Source organism: Orcinus orca, chromosome 5, assembly GCF_937001465.1.
Source record: "Orcinus orca chromosome 5, mOrcOrc1.1, whole genome shotgun sequence".
Taxonomy (NCBI): Eukaryota; Metazoa; Chordata; class Mammalia; order Artiodactyla; family Delphinidae; genus Orcinus; species Orcinus orca.
In genome coordinates, this window is record NC_064563.1 from 144,112,419 (window position 1) to 144,131,985 (window position 19,567).

Genomic DNA, 19,567 nt, shown 5'->3' on the forward strand with positions numbered 1-19,567 from the left:
ATATGGCCTGAATAAACGAAAGAAATCATAGGAATCAAAGAGATTCTTTGAGTTAAAAATTGTTTTGGTAACAAAACATCTAGTCTAATGATGCTACTGCCCTACACTGTGACAGTTTTCCTCTCCTATTTGAAATATTGGACTAGCGTTATTAGAGAAAGTGGGAGCAATTTAATGAAAACTATTTTTTTTAGGAAAAGGTATTTAAGATGCACATCGATAGCTATTTAACATCTGCATAAGTGGTAGGATTTGATGTACGTGAAGACACGTGGCCCAGGTTCCTTCAAGGACATGAGCCCCAGATTCTGCGAGTGACCTCAGGGGGCACCCTTCAGTCATCAGCTACTTCAAAGGTCGGTCAGCTGCAGAGATCCCCTCACCCAAGTGCAGGCTCTTCCGATGAGTGAGCGAAGAGGGCAATTTTGCCCCAACTCAGGACAACACTGAAGGAACACTCCAGAGACCCCTGTAGAGTCAGATGAGGCTGTCATGGGCCGGCACATCTTCTCCCTGTGCCCAGTCCCCCCCCCTTTCCCTTCTTCCACACGTGTTGATGGTAAGGACACTCCCTGGTAAACATCCTGCACACCAAACTCCATCTCAGAGGCTGCACCCGGGAGAATACAACCTGCAGCAGTTTGCCTCATCAAAAATTTAAAAAAATTGGGGCTTCCCTGGTGGCGCAGTGGTTGAGAGTCCGCCTGCCGATGCAGGGGACACGGGTTCGTGCCCCGGTCCAGGAAGATCCCACATGCCGCGGAGTGGCTGGGCCCGTGAGCCGTGGCCACTGAGCCTGCGCATCCGGAGCCTGTGCTCCGCAATGGGGGAGGCCACAACAGTGAGAGGCCCGCGTACCACAAAAAAAAAAAATAAATAAAATAAAATTAAATAAATAAATTAAATAAATAAATAAAATTGATCTACTATTCATAACAAAACCAGGTCTGTTTGTAATACTGCCTCTGTATACTGCATCCATCCATCCATCCATCCATCCATCCATCCATGTTGCTTTTACTCATTTTGGACTGTGACCAGGGGAGAATTATCATGTGTGCTGGGTTCTCTTTTAGTAAGACCCCTCTGTACGTGATTATCAGTATTTTCCTATTCTCCTGCAGAACAGAAAAGGGATGACAGAAGCAAGGGAAAAAATAGTTTGAAAAGTTAACTTTAAGAATGCTGCTCGGGCTTCCCTGGTGGTGCAGTGGTTGAGAGTCCACCTGCTGATGCAGGGGACACGGGTTCGTGCCCCGGTCCGGGAAGATCCCACATGCCGTGGAGCGGCTGGGCCTGTGAGCCATGGCCGCTGAGCCTGCGCGTCCGGAGCCTGTACTCTGCAACGGGAGAGGCCACAGCAGTGAGAGGCCCACGTACCGCAAAAAAATAAATAAATAAAATAAAAATTAAAAAAAGAATGCTGCTCATTACCTTCAAAAAGTCTGTATCTGTTTATTCACTTGTTTGTTTTACTCATTTACCTGCCCTAAGCTCAGCCAGTGCTCAGCACGGAACTTCCGTCTTTACCTTTAACATGGGGCTGTGCATATTCACAAGCTCAGTAAATGTATGTCCAAGAGTACAAAACTGAGGAAGAATTCAATGCCAATATCTGAATTAGAACCCAAGAAATCCCAGAAGGCTCAACTTAAAAACACAAGAAAACCTGGCAAACATTAATCACACACACACACACACACACACACACACACACAAATACCCAAGCACGTACACATACTGCATGCACTGGATAATGAGTTCCCAGTAGATGAAGCCAAAAGCACAGGTAGGGTTCATAAGCTAAATACAACCCAACAGAATAGCACAGTTGACATAAGACTAGTGTAACTTCGGAATAAATCAGAGATGAGTGTAGCTAACTCTCCTACTAAGATTTTTAAACAAGGTCGTTCTTACGTAGGATGCCTATTTTGGACGACCAGATTATGAGAAGAACTACGGAGCCATAAATATGACAACATAAGTATAAAGGTAAGAGAAACTTTTTTTTTTTTTTTTTTTTTTTTGCGGTACGCGGGCCTCTCACTGTTGTGGCCTCTCCCGTTGTGGAGCACAGGCTTCGGACGCACAGGTTCAGCGGCCATGGCTCACGGGCCTAGCTGCTCCGTGGCATGTGGGATCTTCCCAGACCGGGGCACGAACCTGTGTCCCCTGCATCAGCAGGCGGACTCTCAACCACTGCGCCACCAGGGAAGCCCCAAGAGAAACTTTTAAAATGCTTTAAAATACCAATTAAGTCCATGGGAGAAAATATACTTAAAACATTTTAGGAAGAAAAAAAAATCCTTAAGGCATAATGTAGAATTATAATAAAGGTAAACAGGAACTGTTGTTTTCATCAGCTGGAAAGATACATATTAGATATAAAGAGAAGACAAACTGCTTGAAATTTTCAGAAATAAAACACTAAAACGAGCCATGAGAAACATGACAGCATCTTCTTCCAAAGCACTCTCAGGAAAAATGGACTACCTATATAGATGCCTGTAGTGGGATATAGGGGTAGGAATTGGGTGGTTTTTTCAGGGGATTCTAGTTTTTAACCATATAAGACATTTCTTCAAGGATTTTCATGGAAGGCATTTGGTAGCCATAACCATATTATGTTGAAATAAATAGTTTCTTTAATATTTTAAACCGGTGAACACCTGCAGAATTCATGAGAATTTCTGTATTTAACAATAAGAGTCACCTTGGACTGAGGAGATAGATAGGCAGGTTACTTTTCTCCTGGTTGGGGTCAATAACATGGTTACATAGAGACTTGGAAATAAAACTGAGTAGTTTTCTGATTTAACCTAAACTAACTTGCATCTCTAATATTTAAAGAAAAGCCATTTGAATCATAATGGCATCAAGAAAATGAAACATAGCTCTCCTGTTGTACTAACCCAGGTGGAGAAAAGACTCTTCCAGATGGACTGCACTTATTTTATTTTTATTTCTATGGACTATTAGTGCAGGCAAAGCCATGGGACTCAAACTAGAGGTGATGACGGCCAGGCTAAATGACAAGGACAGCCAAAATTCACAAAATCGCTGGCATTCGTTCTAAAGCTTACCTTCTTTTCCCAGTTAGTTTCTTTACAAGAATTGCTAGTAATAGCAAGGTATTTACTTGAGAAATATTTTTCATGACCTTGGCTTAGAAAAAGTCATCCTTCTTTAAAAGCTTGGTTATTAACTGTAACTGACTTCAGGTGGCTGTATTCTTTTTTATGAAATACGTCATAGAGAAGACAAGGATATAAAAAGGTAACTATGATATTTCAACAAAGCTGTAAGTCAGTGAAATTATTTTGGCAAATTTCAAGCATTGAATTAGTGATATAATGAAGGAGGGATACTGTTAAATGCATGAATATACACCAATGAAAGATATGTCCCTCTATATTCCATCCACCCAATATTCACATCAGCATAGATCTATGCAAAACTAATTATACAGACCCCTCTCTACACTTTCAGCCAACTGTGTGTCCCTCCATGAGTCTCCTCAATTTTCGGGGTCTCTAATTCCTCTTGATAAGACTCAGACAAGATGGCTTTCAGCGCAGACGTGTTCTGATTCTTTGAAAGAAAGGTACAGAGTGAAATCTTCCAAGTATTTTTATCCCTTGTGGACAACCTGGAAGATTCAGGTCAGCAAAACCAAGGTATTTTATTGCCACACCCAGATTAATACACATCATAAGCAACTGGCTCTTTCTTGAAGAAATTAACAAATTCTTTCACTGAAGTGAATAGTTAGTACAAGGACGTTTATGTGCTTGGAGATATGATTGCAGCATATTTATGAGCACTTAGTATCAACAGATCTTTTTGTAAACCTAATTATCAATACTTGAGTGATCCTGTTCAGTGCCAAGTTAAGAGAGAGAACAAGAAGTAGAGAGTAAACGGAAAATATAAAATAATCTGACTAAAACAACTTTTGATATAAAATCAATTCAAATAAACATATGTGTTAAACATGCATCAAAAGTCACACACACACACACACACACACACACACACACACACACTGGATTAAAAACTGGGTTCAAGCAACATCACAGAATAAAAAGCTACATAAAAGCAGGAGTTGAAGAAATGGGAAAAGATCTACCAGGCACAAAGAAGGCAAGAAGAGGAATTTTCAATCATATAATAGATATTATAAGACAAAAAATTACCAGAGATTGTAGCAGAAGATAGATAAATCAATTACATTTGGTAATATTAACGCCCACTTTGATCACTGGTCAATGAAAGGAATAAAAAAATTGGCAAAGCTAGAGATGAGATATAACACAATTATTAAATTTAATCTAACACATACAAACCTATGCCCAACAAATATATGAAAAAACAGACACTTATTAATATATGAAACATCCATAAAGAAAGTTTCAATACATTTCACAGAACGAAAATGACCTCTGTCCACACCACCATGATATCTTGATATATGCAGAAGAGTGGAAAGCATGGGTTATTTAATAAATTATATTAGGAATACTGACTCAATCAACAAAGAAAAAATTGGACACCCACTTCTACTATATCCCTAATCCTCAATGTGGACTGAAGACCTAAATGTGGACAGTGGAATGTAAACGTAGAGCAAATATAGAAAAAAAAAATGTAGGCATGGATCATCCATGAGCCCAGAGTCTTCTTAAACCAGATCCCAATGAAGACAATCAAAGATAAAGAGCCAAGAGACCTTGGAAAACATACTCACAGCTATTTATAAGTAACAAGAGCTTCATATTTACATTAAAGAACTATAGCAAAGCGGGAAGAAATAGCAGGAAGACTGATGGCAAAATGGGTAAAGGAAATTCATAGATGGGACACCCAAATACCTAAAAAGAATATAAAGAGATGCTCAACCTCAGTAGTGATGGAAGAAATTAAAATAAACATTACATCCATTATATTGCAAAAATTAGAAGGGCAGATAATATTAATTATTGGCAAAGATATAGGGAACTGTGACCTTCTACACATGGCTGGTGGCGGCATAAACTAGTATAGGAATTTTGGAGAGTGCTATTTAGTCATTAGTGAAATTAAATTCTATGATGTAACAATTCTATTTCCTATCCTATACTTAGTATTACATATAGGCACATCTACAAGGATATTCATTGTAGCATCATATATAGAGTCAAAGATCTAGGAGACAACCTAAGTGTTTACTTTTATGGTTTTATCTTTATCTTAATAAGGGCATAGAAAGCGTATTTAAGATAAATATATGCACCACATCTTCTATATCCATTCCTCTGTCCATGGACATTTAGGTTGCTTCCATGTCCTGGCTATTGTAAACAGTGCTGCAATGAACATTGTGGTGCCTGTAACCTTTTGGACTATGTCTTTCTCCAGACATATGGCCAGGAGGGGGATTGCAGGGTCATATGGTAGCTCTAATTTTAGTCATACAGAGAAAGAGAAATACCATGTGATATCCCTTATATGTGGAATCCACAAAGAAATGATACAAATGAACTTATTTACAAAACAGAAACATACAGATTTAGAGAGCAAACTTATGGTGACTGGGGGGAAGGATAGGGGGAAGGGATAGTTATGGAGTTTGGAATCGACATGTACTGCTGTATTTAAAATGGATAACCAACAAGGACCTACTGTACAGCACAGGGAACTCTGCTCAATGTTATGTGGCAGCCTGGATGGGACGGGAGTCTGGGGGAGAATGGATACATGTGTATGTATGGATGAGTCTCTTTGCTGTGCACCTGAAATTATCACAACATTGTTAATCAGCTATACTACAATATAAAATAAAAAGTTTTAAAAAAGATAAATATATTAAGTAAACATAAATATGTGGCATGGAAATAGGGAAGGACAATACCAGAATTGGTGAATGGTTTAAAAAAAAGATAAAGCAAAATAGGGAATTTGTATGAACTGATGATAAAGGTGTGGTATAAACCAAATATTGACAAAACAGAACAAAGTTCCCATCTGACCAATCAGCACCTGGGTTTTTGCTCTTGAGCCCAAAGGAACATCTCAACAGTGGGGACATGGGTTGTAACAAAGAAGCCTTATCTTCAGGATCGAGGTGATATTCTCTTTTCCCTCTTTCAGACATTAGACAATTCCTAGAAGGCTTGTTTCTCTGAGAGCAGACGGACACATCCATGTGTCCTTACAAAGGAAACCAGTTTCTGAGCTTTGTTGTACACAACACAGTTGAACGAATGAGGATGTTAAAGATGGTGAGTCAGGAAGGCAGTGGCTCATCGTTGCCCACATTGGGTAGTTTCTATGGGGAAGGGGGAGAGTTCCTCTGAGCTGCCCCAGAGGAAACAATGGGACCAGAAAGAAGAGGAAGAATTAGAGAAGACAGATTTGTATTCAACAGGAGGAAGAAATGTCTGATCATCATGGCCAAGCAGAATCAGAAAGGGCTTAGAGCTCATTGGGCGCACTGCAGAGACCCCGTGCAGACAGTCTGGAAAAATTTGAGTACAGTCGAAGGGCAGGTTGAGTATCACATGGGATGCTGGTCTAGATGAACCCCAAGTTTATTTATATCCCTAAGGTTCTATCCTTGTATCATCTATTTACACATATGTAGGCATATTTTATATATACTTAAGTCCATCTACATTTGAATATAACACACATAAATATTTACACATGATTTCAACACATACGAATACTTTATGTGTGAATGTAATATCTTTATATTTATAAATAAATGTAATAAAATAAATATTTGTTATATATTGCATGTGCATAAACTACAAATTCTGTTGAACTTATATATTTTGACAATTACTTGCATTTGTACTAGTCCATATTTAATGAGTTTAAATTTTTCTGATTAAAATATTATCAGGGCATTATCACTTAAGCACTACCAAAGGAATTTTTTTCCCTGCCTGTGTTTGTGTGCACATACAACTGTGTGTATATCCAGAGAGATTGACTGTGGGTCAGGCAGTGAAAGTGTGAGTAATCTTCTTGTCATGTTTTCTTCCTTTCTCATCTTTACTTCATTCTCTCCTTCTTGGAGTCCCTGTGTCTAACATGCATAACAAGTATTGCAAAACCTTATTTCTCCCACAATTTTAATTTTAACTGAATAAAAATTTGCATTCTTTGACTTCATAGCAAATCAAATACATGTTCTTTTTCTTTTTGTCTACTTAGAGGAAACCAATTTGAGATGTTATTTGTAAAAAAAAAAAAACTAATATAGTGTTTCTTTAAAGAAAGGTACCAGTAGTGGGATTGCTGGGTCATACGGTGGTTCTATTTTTAGCCTTTTAAGGAACCTCCCTACTGTTCTCCATAGTGGCCGTATCAATTTACATTCCCACCAACAGTGCGTGAGTGTTCCCTTTTCTCCACACCCTCTCTTATTTGCAAAACAGAAATAAAGACACAGACATAGAGAACAAATGTATGGATACCAAGGGGGAAGGGGGGTGGTGGGAGGAATTGGGAGTTTGGGATTGACATATATACAATACTGATACTATGTATAAAATAGATAACTAATGAGCGACTCTACTCAATATACCATGGTGACCTAAATGGGAAGGAAATCCAAAACAGAAAGGATATATATATATGCATAGCTGATTCACTTTGCTGTACAGCAGAAACTAACACAACACTGTAAAGCAACTACACTCCAACAGAAATTAATTTTAAAAATAAAAAATAATTAAAATGTAACAGGAAACAGGTTAAAAAAAAAAAAAGAAAGGTACCAGCTTCATTTTCCAGATTGGAAGAAAAATAACAAAGCAACCTATCTCCAGGACAAATCTGTTTGAAGGCAAGTGCTCCAGCTGAGTTTGGAACTCAGTCTTGACATCCTAACCAAAGTAAAGAACTTCTCTTCTGTGGAAGTGTGAGAGCACCTCTCCTCAGGTCAGGTGAGAAACTACAGCCATTTAAGCACATTTAAACATGAGTGCGTCTTTGGTAGTTTACAGAGGAGGGATGGTGAAAATTCGCCACACAATCAGCCTTCTTTTGCCACATTAGGATGTTACATTAACAAAGAGAACTTAAATTCCCATTTGAAGTCATAAATTACCACGAAAGTGTTACACATTTAATGTATTGCCTTTATGTTCCCCCACCAGCTTTATTTTCTCCCATACTACTCACAATATAAACCGTACACTCTCTAAGTAGTTGTTGAAAATCAATACAAGAATTTTGCAAATGACTAAAATTTATGGTCACACAAGACCCTAGCAAATAGGACCTTAAATTAAACATTGCTCAACTTTAATGAGGCACCTAAAAGAGAAAAATAACCCCGAAATGTTATGTTTTCTATGAACAGTATTATAAATGACTCCAGTAGCTGGAGAGAGGAGAGTGGAAGAAAGTGAAAGTGATAAAGAGAAGAAGACTCTTCATCCCTGACAGAGTTGGGTTTGGAACCTGGTGGAGGTTGATGGTGCTCTGGCTGGAAGAGCAAATGAGCAAACGTCAGTCACAAAGTGGGAGTGGGTGACACTGCCAAGGTTGTTTCCGTGCACAGAGCTGCAGCTCTGCCTGGGCCAAGCGACATTAGCTTGTCAGGAGCCCTTGAAGGATGATGTCATTAGAAGACTACGTTCCTGGCCGCTCACTGAGAGGTGGAGGAAAGCAGACGCATTCTCAGCACCATTTTTAACAGGGTGTTCATTTCCCCAACTGCACCAACAGTAGCTCTGTGAGGCCGCTAGGATGACAGACGAGGTGAGATGCACCCTATGATCAAAAGCTGCAGTGAGAGCAGGATCTTTCTGCCAGATGGTGCAGAAGAGTGTGTCAGTTAGGCTGCAGAACACAAAGGGTCACGACCATGAGTCGGAAATGCTGTCAACGACACCTAACTCTTCCATCAGTTTGAAGCAGGAAACGATAAAAATCTGTCTCGAATTAGAACTGGGAAGTGCTACATTTAGAAAATGATATGAAATATGAAAGAGTGAATTTTGTCACTGCTTTTATTTCCTTTCTAGCATCACCATCTCACCTCATTATTGACAAATATAAATTTTTTTAACTTTTTTATCGAATAAAAGATTCTTTAAATTTTATAATGCTTTATAATTTTCAAAAGTTTCACACACATGATTTCATATAATCCCATAATAATCTTTTTGAAAAATCCCCTACTCCTATATCGCCCCTCCCCGCTCCCTTCTCCCCACTGGTAAACACTAGTTTGTTCTCTATGTCTGTGAGTCTGCTTCTTTCTTTATTTTGCTCACTAGTTTATTGTAGTTTTTTTCTCAAAAAACTAAAAATAGAACCACCATATGACCCAGCAATTCCACTCCTAGGTATATATCTGAAAAAACAAAAACACTAATTCAAACAGATATATGCACCCCAATGTTCACAGTGTTATTTACAATTGTCAAGACAAGGAAGCAACCTAAGTGTCCATCAACAGATGAATGGATAAGGCAGATGTTATATCTATACATATATATACACAATGGAATACTACTCGGCCATAAAAAGAATGACCCCTTGCCACTTGCAGCAGCATGGAAGACTTGGATGGCATTATGCTAAGTGAAGTAAGGCAGACAGAGAAAGACAAATACTGTATGATATCACTTATACGTGGACTCTAAAAAAATACAACAAGCTGGCAAACGTTAATTAAAAAAACTCATAAAATACAATTCCAAAAGCTTGATGCTTCTTAGACACACTTGCCAAGTTACAATTTCAACCACTGCTCTCTACTAATTTCAGCCCACTCCCCAAATTCTTATATCAAAGTTCCCCTGGTCTGAATCCACAATAGTGGTCCACAGACACATGATACTAAGCCTACCGTTCATAAGATATTTTAGGTTCTCCCTCTTGGACTTTCCATCATCCAGACTAGAACTTCTGGAGTCCTCTGGTTCTTACCCATGCTCACTCACCAAATCCATTCCTTCCTTCCCCTCTTTTCAATTTAACTAATTCTGCCTCTCTCTTACGTTAGGCACTCCGTAGCTCGTACCCTTACCTCTAAGATAATCTCCTTTCTTGATTTTTTAAACAGCTTTCTTCCCAGGTACTTTGAGTTAATTTCTCCTCACTTCAATCTTGGCTTCCCACTGCAATGTGAATTACTTTTCAAAAACACACTGTGGGGTGGTACTGGAAAGCAAAGATGTGTATTTGAGCCCTGACTTTATTACTGGACAATCCTGAGCAGGCCTCCTGCTCTCTCTATTCTGTTTCTCTGGTGATGCTTTATCTACATTACAGACTCACTGTGCATATTAATTAAGATTACAATTCTGAGAGTGTTTTGTAAACGACAAAGTTTTATATAAATACAAATAGAAGGTGACATTTTTATCTAGCAGCCAATTAACTTTCCTGGCTGTGTTGGTCTCTAGCACTTAGAACACTCAACTGGGCACTGTTCAACTTCAATGTGGCACCTAAAATGAGGCAGGAAGAGCTCTGCACTGTGTTAAATGTAACACTGCTTGTTAAATTGAAATGAAGTGAAAAAAGGGATTTTGACATTCATGTCTCCCTACATGTGTGAAGGAAGCAAAATTGCGCTTCTCGTTAATATAGTTTAGAACTTCTCAAGTTTCAGGCACTACTAATGATCAAAATGTTATTTATATCAATCTTTGATTTTTTAAAAATTTCCCAAGTCATATGACACAAAATAAGTGAAGGGGGAATAAAGAAGCAAAAAAGACATGACTGAAAAATAGTATTGTTTCCAAATGTCATCTACATACACACACACACACACACACACGCACGCACGCACACATGCACACATACACACACACACACCACTCTAGTGTTAAAGAAAAAACTCCTGGAAACAAGATAAAAATGGTTTAGTTTTACAGTTTGCAGCATTATTAATGGAAACAAGTGGGCCCACTTCCAAATGAAGCCAACTTTTGAGGTATTATATTTGCTCTTCTAAAATGATCTGAATACAGTATTCACTGTGTAGACTAATCGCAAAGGTAATGGAGCTGAATATATATAAATAAAATAAGGAAGACTGTCTTCCAATCCTGCTCCACAGGGAGAGTCAAAAATTTCAGTCTTTTCCTGTAATTCAGTTGATGTCTTATCTCTCCCTTATCATAATCCTTACCATAATTGAAAATAGTAAAGGTTATTAATTCTTTTAAAAGCTTTGATGGGCTACAAACCTAACCACTGGAGTGTGATTTAATTTACATATTTCATTTCAAAACATTTTAAAATTCAAATTTAAATGCTCAGAAGTTAATATGGTTACGACTTTCTACTGACATCTGAGGAAAGGCTAAGGTCGTTAATGGTGTATAACTGTTACTGTATGTTGACAGTTAGATGTCATTTTAAGCAAGAAATGCAAGTGGTATCTTAAATCGAATTACTCTAAATATCTTTGCTAGAGTGCAATGCACGTGAATATGACTCCCTCCAAAAAGTATGCCCTAGGTTGACATATAGGAGTCCAGAATTTATTATTTTTCACCTGGGAAGCCCTACACAGGTTTAAGCAGGCTTAACCCTATCCACTCAGCCTGCAGTATCTGCAGTTTCATTTGTCTACCCCAAAAGATAAAATTCAATAAAAGTAAGGTGGAATATACTGTAGTATTAATAGCCAACTGTATTTATATTTAGTTTAGACATTGCTCCTTAAAACAAAAAAAAGCATGTTTTGAAGCAACGATTAACAAAAAGTATATACTCTCTCCTCTGCCCAGGCATGTGCACAAAAAATTAACTTACAATGAATGCACAGCAGTGGAATATAGATTTCTTTAGCAAGTTTTGTATTCCCAGCTTCTTGGTAAACCCATTGTTTAAAGTCTTTCTAATCAAATTTTTCTTAGTGCGTGATATTCTCATATGGTAGGGTCCATGGAGACATCTAATCTGTCATCTGGAAGGCTTTCATTAGAGACTGCCGGGCACATCTCTATCTCTGATCATTTGGCTGTTGTAAGTTTTATAGATCTCTTTGGTTTTAATATCATCTTGCATCTGGAGGGCATTCTGCTTTCTGCCTCTCTAATTTGATTGCCACACCTGACAGCCTCCTTCCATCTGACAGCCTCCTTCCGTCTTCCATCTCCCACCCTCCCTATCGATGGTCTTTGCTTGGCTTCTTTTTATCCCTGGGGTTGGTTTCTTTTAGGGAAAATTCTTTGTCATCAAGTAGAACTTATTTTCTGAGGTATTGACCTACCGGGCATAGCGTAGATATTCCATCCATCATAGTTAAAGAAATAAATACAATCACAAAATGAAGTTTTATGCAGCTATGACCAAACTGGCTTACTAAGAATTTCTAATGATTTGAGAAAATTCTTAAGATATGTGGTTATTAAAAAAATTCAAAGTTATATGCAGGTGTATGTAATATGTAATACATAATACATGTTACCTAACGTATACTACATAATAAAATACATTGTGTGTGTGTCCATGTGCGTGTGTGTGCATGTGTGTGTGTGTGTGTGTGCGTGTGTGTGTGTGTGTGTGTGTGTGTATTTATAGGTGTCCCTAAACAGGTAAACTAACAGGATTTGTGAGAAAAGATGGTTGGGGAAGACCATGGAAAACCTATGCAGCTTTGTAACCAGGACATTAAAGACAATTACTGGTACCTAGGGAGATAACCGTGTAGCTCAGGCAGGCAGCTTAGCAGGGCAGGAGGCCGTTTCCACATATTTTTGGTATTACTTGATGGTGCATTAGAGCTATTTCCATGACCTGTTTCCTGCAATTATTTACATAATTGAAAATTTTCATTTTATGTTCACTTGAGGAAACTGGATTGGGAAATGGAAGAAATGGGTTCCCCTAAGGGTCTGCCACACTACAAAGCTGTATGTCCCTGGGGGAGCCTTGTCACTTACAGGTCTTTACTGACAAGGAGATTGGGGTTGAGCTGCATGATCTCCAAAACTCATCTTGACGGTTAGAGTCCATGACAGTCCACGTCATGATGTCATGATGTCAAGAATAATTTAAAAGGCAGGAAAATTTTCTGTGGAGTCCTTTAAACATAGCATTCCTATGTTGTTGCTTTGACTTGCTCATCTATTTTGTTTGAAGTCCTCATCCGTTACAGAAAATCTCTTCTACTTGGCTTCTAAAAGAACTCACTTTTAGGAGGTTTTAGGAAAACAAAGCTATGTGTTTTAAAACAGTCTGTCAGCCAACTAGATAACCAAGTCAATGATATGTTTCTTTTTTTCTATGATTTTATAAAAACACAAATCCCCTGGAAAACCAAGCCAAAAGTTCATGTGAAAAGAAGACTACATCAACCATCACTCTGGTGAAGATGCAGTGGTAAAGAGGTTAGAACATCCAATGGACCTTATCATTCTTCAGTCTTTGTAACTGTCCTATTCTGAATATGCAGATTTTGAGATTACCCCACTCCTAACGTTGGTCTGGTGAAACAGTTGAGCTTAGTCATGGTGAGCTGTGTGGGGACCGAGGGACAGCCTTACCTTTGACTGTCACGTGGACGCTCTGGCTGGTGGAGAGCTGGGGTTGAACCAGCACGTTGCAGGTGTACTCCCCCTCGTCAACTTCCTTTTGCACATCCGAGAGTTTTAGCGTGCCATTGTTCTCAAATGCCACTTGGCGGTGGTTAAAAGGAAGCAGATTAGAGTTCTTGTACCATTTGATGGAGTAATATGGATAGCCAATCACACGACAGTGAATGTATGTGTCCCGTCCTGCTATTGCTGTGATATTTTTCATTGGTCGAATGCTTGCAGGCCCTGGAGAGACACAGAGAAACTCTTGAAAATAATTTAAGGGTACCTCTTATGTGTGGAAATGGGTACACTTTTCCTTGAGTTAAAAATGTAGATTAGTTTCATGTAAGGACATCTGTTTCAGTTAAGCACATTTTTTTCTGCATTTGGCATTTTCTACCAAGAAGGTTTATTTTTTTTTCCTTTTAATTTCGTTACTTTCAAATGAATTGAGTGAGTGTTAAATACTTTAATTATCAACTACTTCTGTTAAGACGTTTTGAATTATAGGACAAAAGGCAATTTAATCAATAAAAGGTAACTGGCTGCACTGAACAGTCACGCTCTTTGGGTGAAAACTCTGGTAGCCATTCAGTTGTTTAACTCTCTCTGTACACTAGGTTATGAAGATGGAGGTTATGCCATGTTGCACTGTGAATGTCAGTTAAATACCAGGTACATGAAGGGTTACCATGGACACAGCAGAATGGAAGAGGAGGAAGGAAAGAGCATGCATGCACAGCATAAACCAGGAAAGGAAAGCTCCAGTGGACAAGTCTAAGAATAAAACAAGAGAACACGCTGACTAAAGAAACCAAAATGCCATCTCCAACAGTAACCCAATCACTGCCATTCCTGAGTAGGAAGCAGAGGGTAGGAAATGGGAAGCGACAGTTAATCCGTTTTTGGCATTCCAAGACTCGGCTCGGTGCATGCAGAAACCTTCTCCACTACAATGAGTTATGTGTGTTTTTTGAGGAGCTGATTTGACAAGCACCTCTTACGTTTATTCGAGCCTGGTACAGGACGACTCCCGCCGAGTTGTTTGCAGTGCAGCGGTAGACTCCCCCGTCCCGGACCTGAGAGCTGGAGATGTTCAGGTAGCTGACCACGTTGCCCTCGGAGGTGATCATCTGGCTGATGCGGTGACTGCCGCCCTTGAGGATGGGGTCATCGTCCAGGGTCCACGTGATCGTGGGCAACGGTGTTCCCTTCACGTTGCACATGAGGGAGACAGGCTCTGCTGGACTCACCACTTTTTCACTAAAGGCAGAAATAATTTTGGGAGTTCCATCTGCAGGAAGACAAATCACGGAAGGAAGTGGCACATACAAATAGTTAAACAACTTCCAAGTACTTCTATTTAATGATTAGGATGTGCATGTACTGCTTCTCAGACATGACTCAAAAGTCTGGTTTTATTGATAAAGCTAAGTTCCAATCAGGACAAAATTTCATTTTCCAAATAAGTAAACACGGCATTAGCAAGCTTTAATAATTTTCTTATATATTTCTTGATGAAGTCATAACAAGAATGATAATGCAACTCAGAATTTCATGGTAAAAAATGTCATCTCCCAAGAAGTTTATAATTCAAAACTGGTATATCCCCACCCAAAGTTATGAAGATAGAGGAAACCCACACACTTCCAATGGTCGCTTTAGCTTTCTACTTCCCCCAAGTTAATTAGGGATTGCTCAAGTGAGGAATCGTTTTTTATTTATTTTTTGAAATTTATTTATTTTTTGGCTGCTTCGGGTCTTAGTTGCGGCACGCAGGATCTTTCACTGCGGTGTGCGGGCTTCTCTCTAGTTGTGGCGCACAGGCTCAGTAGTTGTGGCACACGGGCTTAGTTGCCCCGCGGCATGTGGGATCTTAGTTCCCCGACCAGGGATCGAACCCACGTCCCCCTGCATTGGAAGGTGGATTCTTTACCACTGGACCACCAGGGAAGTCCCTCACCTGGGGAACTGTTTAGAGGAAAAAGAAACTAAGAGATTGATTATCTCATCTTTATAATTTTCTCCTAAGAAATCATGTTTTATAGTTTGAATGACAAATAACTGCACGTGAATTTTCATGAAGGCCTTGATAATGGTAGAAGCTAAATAAATTTGACCCTTTCAGTATTATTAAATATCTCCATAAGTATCTTTTCTTTCTTTCTTTTTTTAAAATTTATTTTATTGAAGTATAGTTGATTTATAATGTGTTAATTTCTGCTGTAGGCAAAGTTATTCAGTTATACACATATATAGGTTCATTTTCATATTCTTTTCCATTATGGTTTATCACAAGATACTGAATATAGTTCCCTGTGCTCTATAGTAGGACCGTAATGTTTATCCATTCTCTATATAATAGTGGGCATCTGCTAACCCCAAACTCCCAATACATCCTCCCCCCAGCCCCCTCCCCCTTGGCAACCACAAGTCTGTTCTCTAAGTCTGTGAGTCTGTTTCTGTTTCACAGATAAGTTCATTTATGTCATATTTTAGATTCCATAAGTATCTTAAGTAGGGTGGCCATTAATCTATCATCTAACCTGGAATACTTTTGAGAATAAAACAGATACCAGGAGGGCTTCCCTGGTGGCGCAGTGGTTGAGAGTCCCCTGCCAATGCAGGGGACGCCGGTTCGTGCCCCAGTCCAAGAAGATCCCACATGACGCGGAGCGGCTGGGCCCATGAGCCATGGCCGCTGAGCCTGCGCGCCCGGAGCCTGCGCTCCGCAACGGGAGAGGCCACAACAGTGAGAGGCCCGCGTACCGCAAAAAACAAAAACAAAAACAAAAACAAAACAGATACCAGGAGAACAGGCACAACTCAAGACTGTCCCAGGCAAACAAGGAGCTTAATCTTAAGGAAAGTTTCCATAGCAATTTCCATTATTTTTGACAAAGATCAAATTTTCACATTCCATTATTTTCTATTAAAGATATTGATTATCTGCCTCATGTTATATGGTAGTAATCACAAATACATGTTTCTTTATATATATATATATACACACACACACACACACACACACACACACACATATATATATATATATATGTATATATATATATGGGCTTCCTTTAAAGAAAAGAAAGAGAGAAAAATGTATGAAAGTCAAAAGAAGGAAAAGTTACCAGTGGGTCTACCAGCCGCAGTCACTATAAATCAACATAGTGACACCTTTTTTTTCTAGGTGTAGATAGGTCATTTTGACATGATTGTGATCACATACAACAGGATTTCTGAGTCTGGTAATAAACCTTGCTGGAGGAAATATTAAAAACAAATTTTGTGGTGCTAATTTCAAGGGTTTAACCATAGTGAAAGATAATGATTAACAGATTTTTATTTAGTTTTTAATTTTAATTATAATAATTATATGTATTCATTGCTGAAAAATTTGAAAGTATATATTAACAAAAGAAAAACTGGAAATAAAACTGAAGCTATCTTGCAATTCCATCACAGAAGGGTAAGTGTTAACATTTTCAAATATCCCTGAAGAAAGAGTTATTCATCACCACAAAACCCTGAAGCCTATTTCTGTGGCCTGAGCTGGGTTGCTTCCCTAGAGCCTTCTACCACCTTTTCATTTGCAAATTCCTGAATCTTCATTCCGATTCCTGAAACTTCTTCATTCCAACTCAATGTTTTGAGGCTGGAGAAGGCCTTCAAGTACTTTCTTTTTTTCCCCAGATGCATTCATAAGTAGCATATTTCAGGGTCCTTGGACTGCAAACATCTTTCTTTTACTATCAAATATGACAAAAGTAACTTCATAATATTAAAATAAAGAACCTGCGCTTTTGCCCGTAGAACACTGCAGACATGACTTCAACATGCTCTACATTTAATTTACAGAGAAGTTACATGTGATGCTGACGGTTACTCTTTGTACATAACGAGTTGCTGGTGCTTGGGAATGTTCAGGTTATTTTATTTGACCTTACAATTCAACGTATTTGTCAGGATGTGTTTAGCTGTGAATTTCTTTTCACTGATTTTTACACTAAGCACTGAAATCTCGTCTTTTTTTTTTTATCTATTTAGGAAAGTTTTCTTCAGTTACACTTTTATTTTTTAGATAAAATTTACATACAGTTAAATGTATAGATCTTAAGCTTACAAACAGAATGAATTTTGTTAAATATATATACCTGTATAACCACAAAACGATCAAGATAAAAACCATTTCCATCACCCCACAAAGTTGCTAGGGGTTCTTTCAATCATTCTTCACCCACCACAGCTGATCACGTTCTGATTTCTATCACCACGCATTACTTTTGCCTGTTCTTGGCTTCAAACCCATGTTTGAGTGTGCCCTCTTTACACACTCATGGAACCTGTCATAACCACAGGACAGTCAGCAAAATTAGGAAATGTAACTTTGGAACGGTACTGTTATCTAATGCAAAGTCTGCCGATTGACCAATAACGTCCCTTACAGCTATTTTCCCAAGTTCTATCAGTTTCACACCTTACATTTATTTGTGGTGGCTCCTTAGTCTCTCTCTCTCTCTCTCTCTTTTTAATAGATCTTTATTGGAGTATAATTGCTTCACAATACTCTGTTAGTTTCTGTTGTACAACAAAGTGAATCAGCCATATGCATACATATATCATCATATCCCCTCCCTCTTGCGTCTCCCTCCTGCCCTCCCTACCCCACCCCTCTAGGTGTTCACAAAGCACTGAGTTGATCTCCCTGTGCTATGCTGCTGCTTACCATTAGCTAACTATTTTACATTTGGTAGTGTGTATATGTTGATGCTACTCTCACTTCACCCCAGCTTCCCCCTCCCTGCCACGTCCTCAAGTCCATTCTCTATGTCTATGCCTTTATTCCTGCCCTTACCCTGAGAAAAACCATAATTCAAAAAGACATGTACCATAATGTTCATTGCAGCACTATTTACAATAGCCAGGACATGGAAGCAACCTGAATGCCCATCGACAGATGAACGGATAAAGAAGATGTGGCACATATATACAATGGAATATTACTCAGCCATAAAAAGAAACGAAATTGAGTTATTTGTAGTGAGGTGGATGGACCTAGAATCTGTCTTTAGTCGCTTTTAATATGCAACATTCCTCAGTCTCTGTTGCGTTTCTTGACTTTGACATGTTTGAAGTTACTTTGTAGCCAGTTGCTCAAATTCAGTTTGATATTTCCTGGTGATTAGATACAAGTTTTTGACAAATACCATGGAAGTGATGTTGTTTTCCCGTCCTTATTGGCCATTTGTGTATCTCCTTTCTTAAAATGTCTGCTCAAATCTTTTTTCCATTTTTGTGTTAGACTATTTGCCTTTGTTATTGATTTGTAGGAGTTCTTTATGTCTACTGAATACAAGTATATATATAATATATACATATATATTGGATATAAGGTATATATGTAAACATATACAAGTCTGTACAAGTTTACTTTTACATGTGTATATGTCAGATATCTCATATAAATTACATATAATGTTTGTCAGACATATGTGTATATATATTATACATTATATATGTCTGTGTTAAATATTTTCTCTCATTCCATATTTGCCTTTCCATTTTCATATATATTTATACATATATTAACATGAACGTGTATATGCAGATTTATACATATGTATATGTACATATAACTTTAATCACATCTATTAAAAGTTAAAATTATCATTCTTCATGTGAAATGGAGGAACTTTGCAACAAATGATTTCAAAGAATGTAATTTATATTCTGTCCACTGTGTTATTCTATCTATTTATGTTATAAACTCTATAACACAATATTGTAATTGTGTAGTTGTTTAATTTGTCAATTGCTGTTTAAAGAAATTAAAAGAGAGAAAACAATTTTGCTAAATGTTTACTAACATATTTGTCATTTCTCATACTCTCATGCTGTAGATCTGAGTTTCCATTTTAGGTCATTTTCTTCACCCTGAATGACTTCATTTACCATTTCTTGGTGTGCAGGTGGGTCTTCTGGCATAATATTCTTCAAGCTTTTGTTTATTGAAAATATCT

General features: G+C 38.3%; 1 protein-coding gene across 1 annotated transcript in view; it reads right to left on the reverse strand.

The window, feature by feature from the left end:
* DSCAM (DS cell adhesion molecule) overlaps positions 1-19,567 on the reverse strand; it is a 753,301-nt gene that overhangs the window by 301,792 nt on the left and 431,942 nt on the right. The window contains exons 7-8 of the mRNA XM_049709686.1: positions 14,542-14,838; positions 13,512-13,787 (exon numbers count right to left, since the gene is read on the reverse strand). Of these exons, the coding sequence (XP_049565643.1) occupies positions 13,512-13,787; positions 14,542-14,838 (573 nt within the window). The remainder of the gene's footprint in view (positions 1-13,511; positions 13,788-14,541; positions 14,839-19,567) is intronic.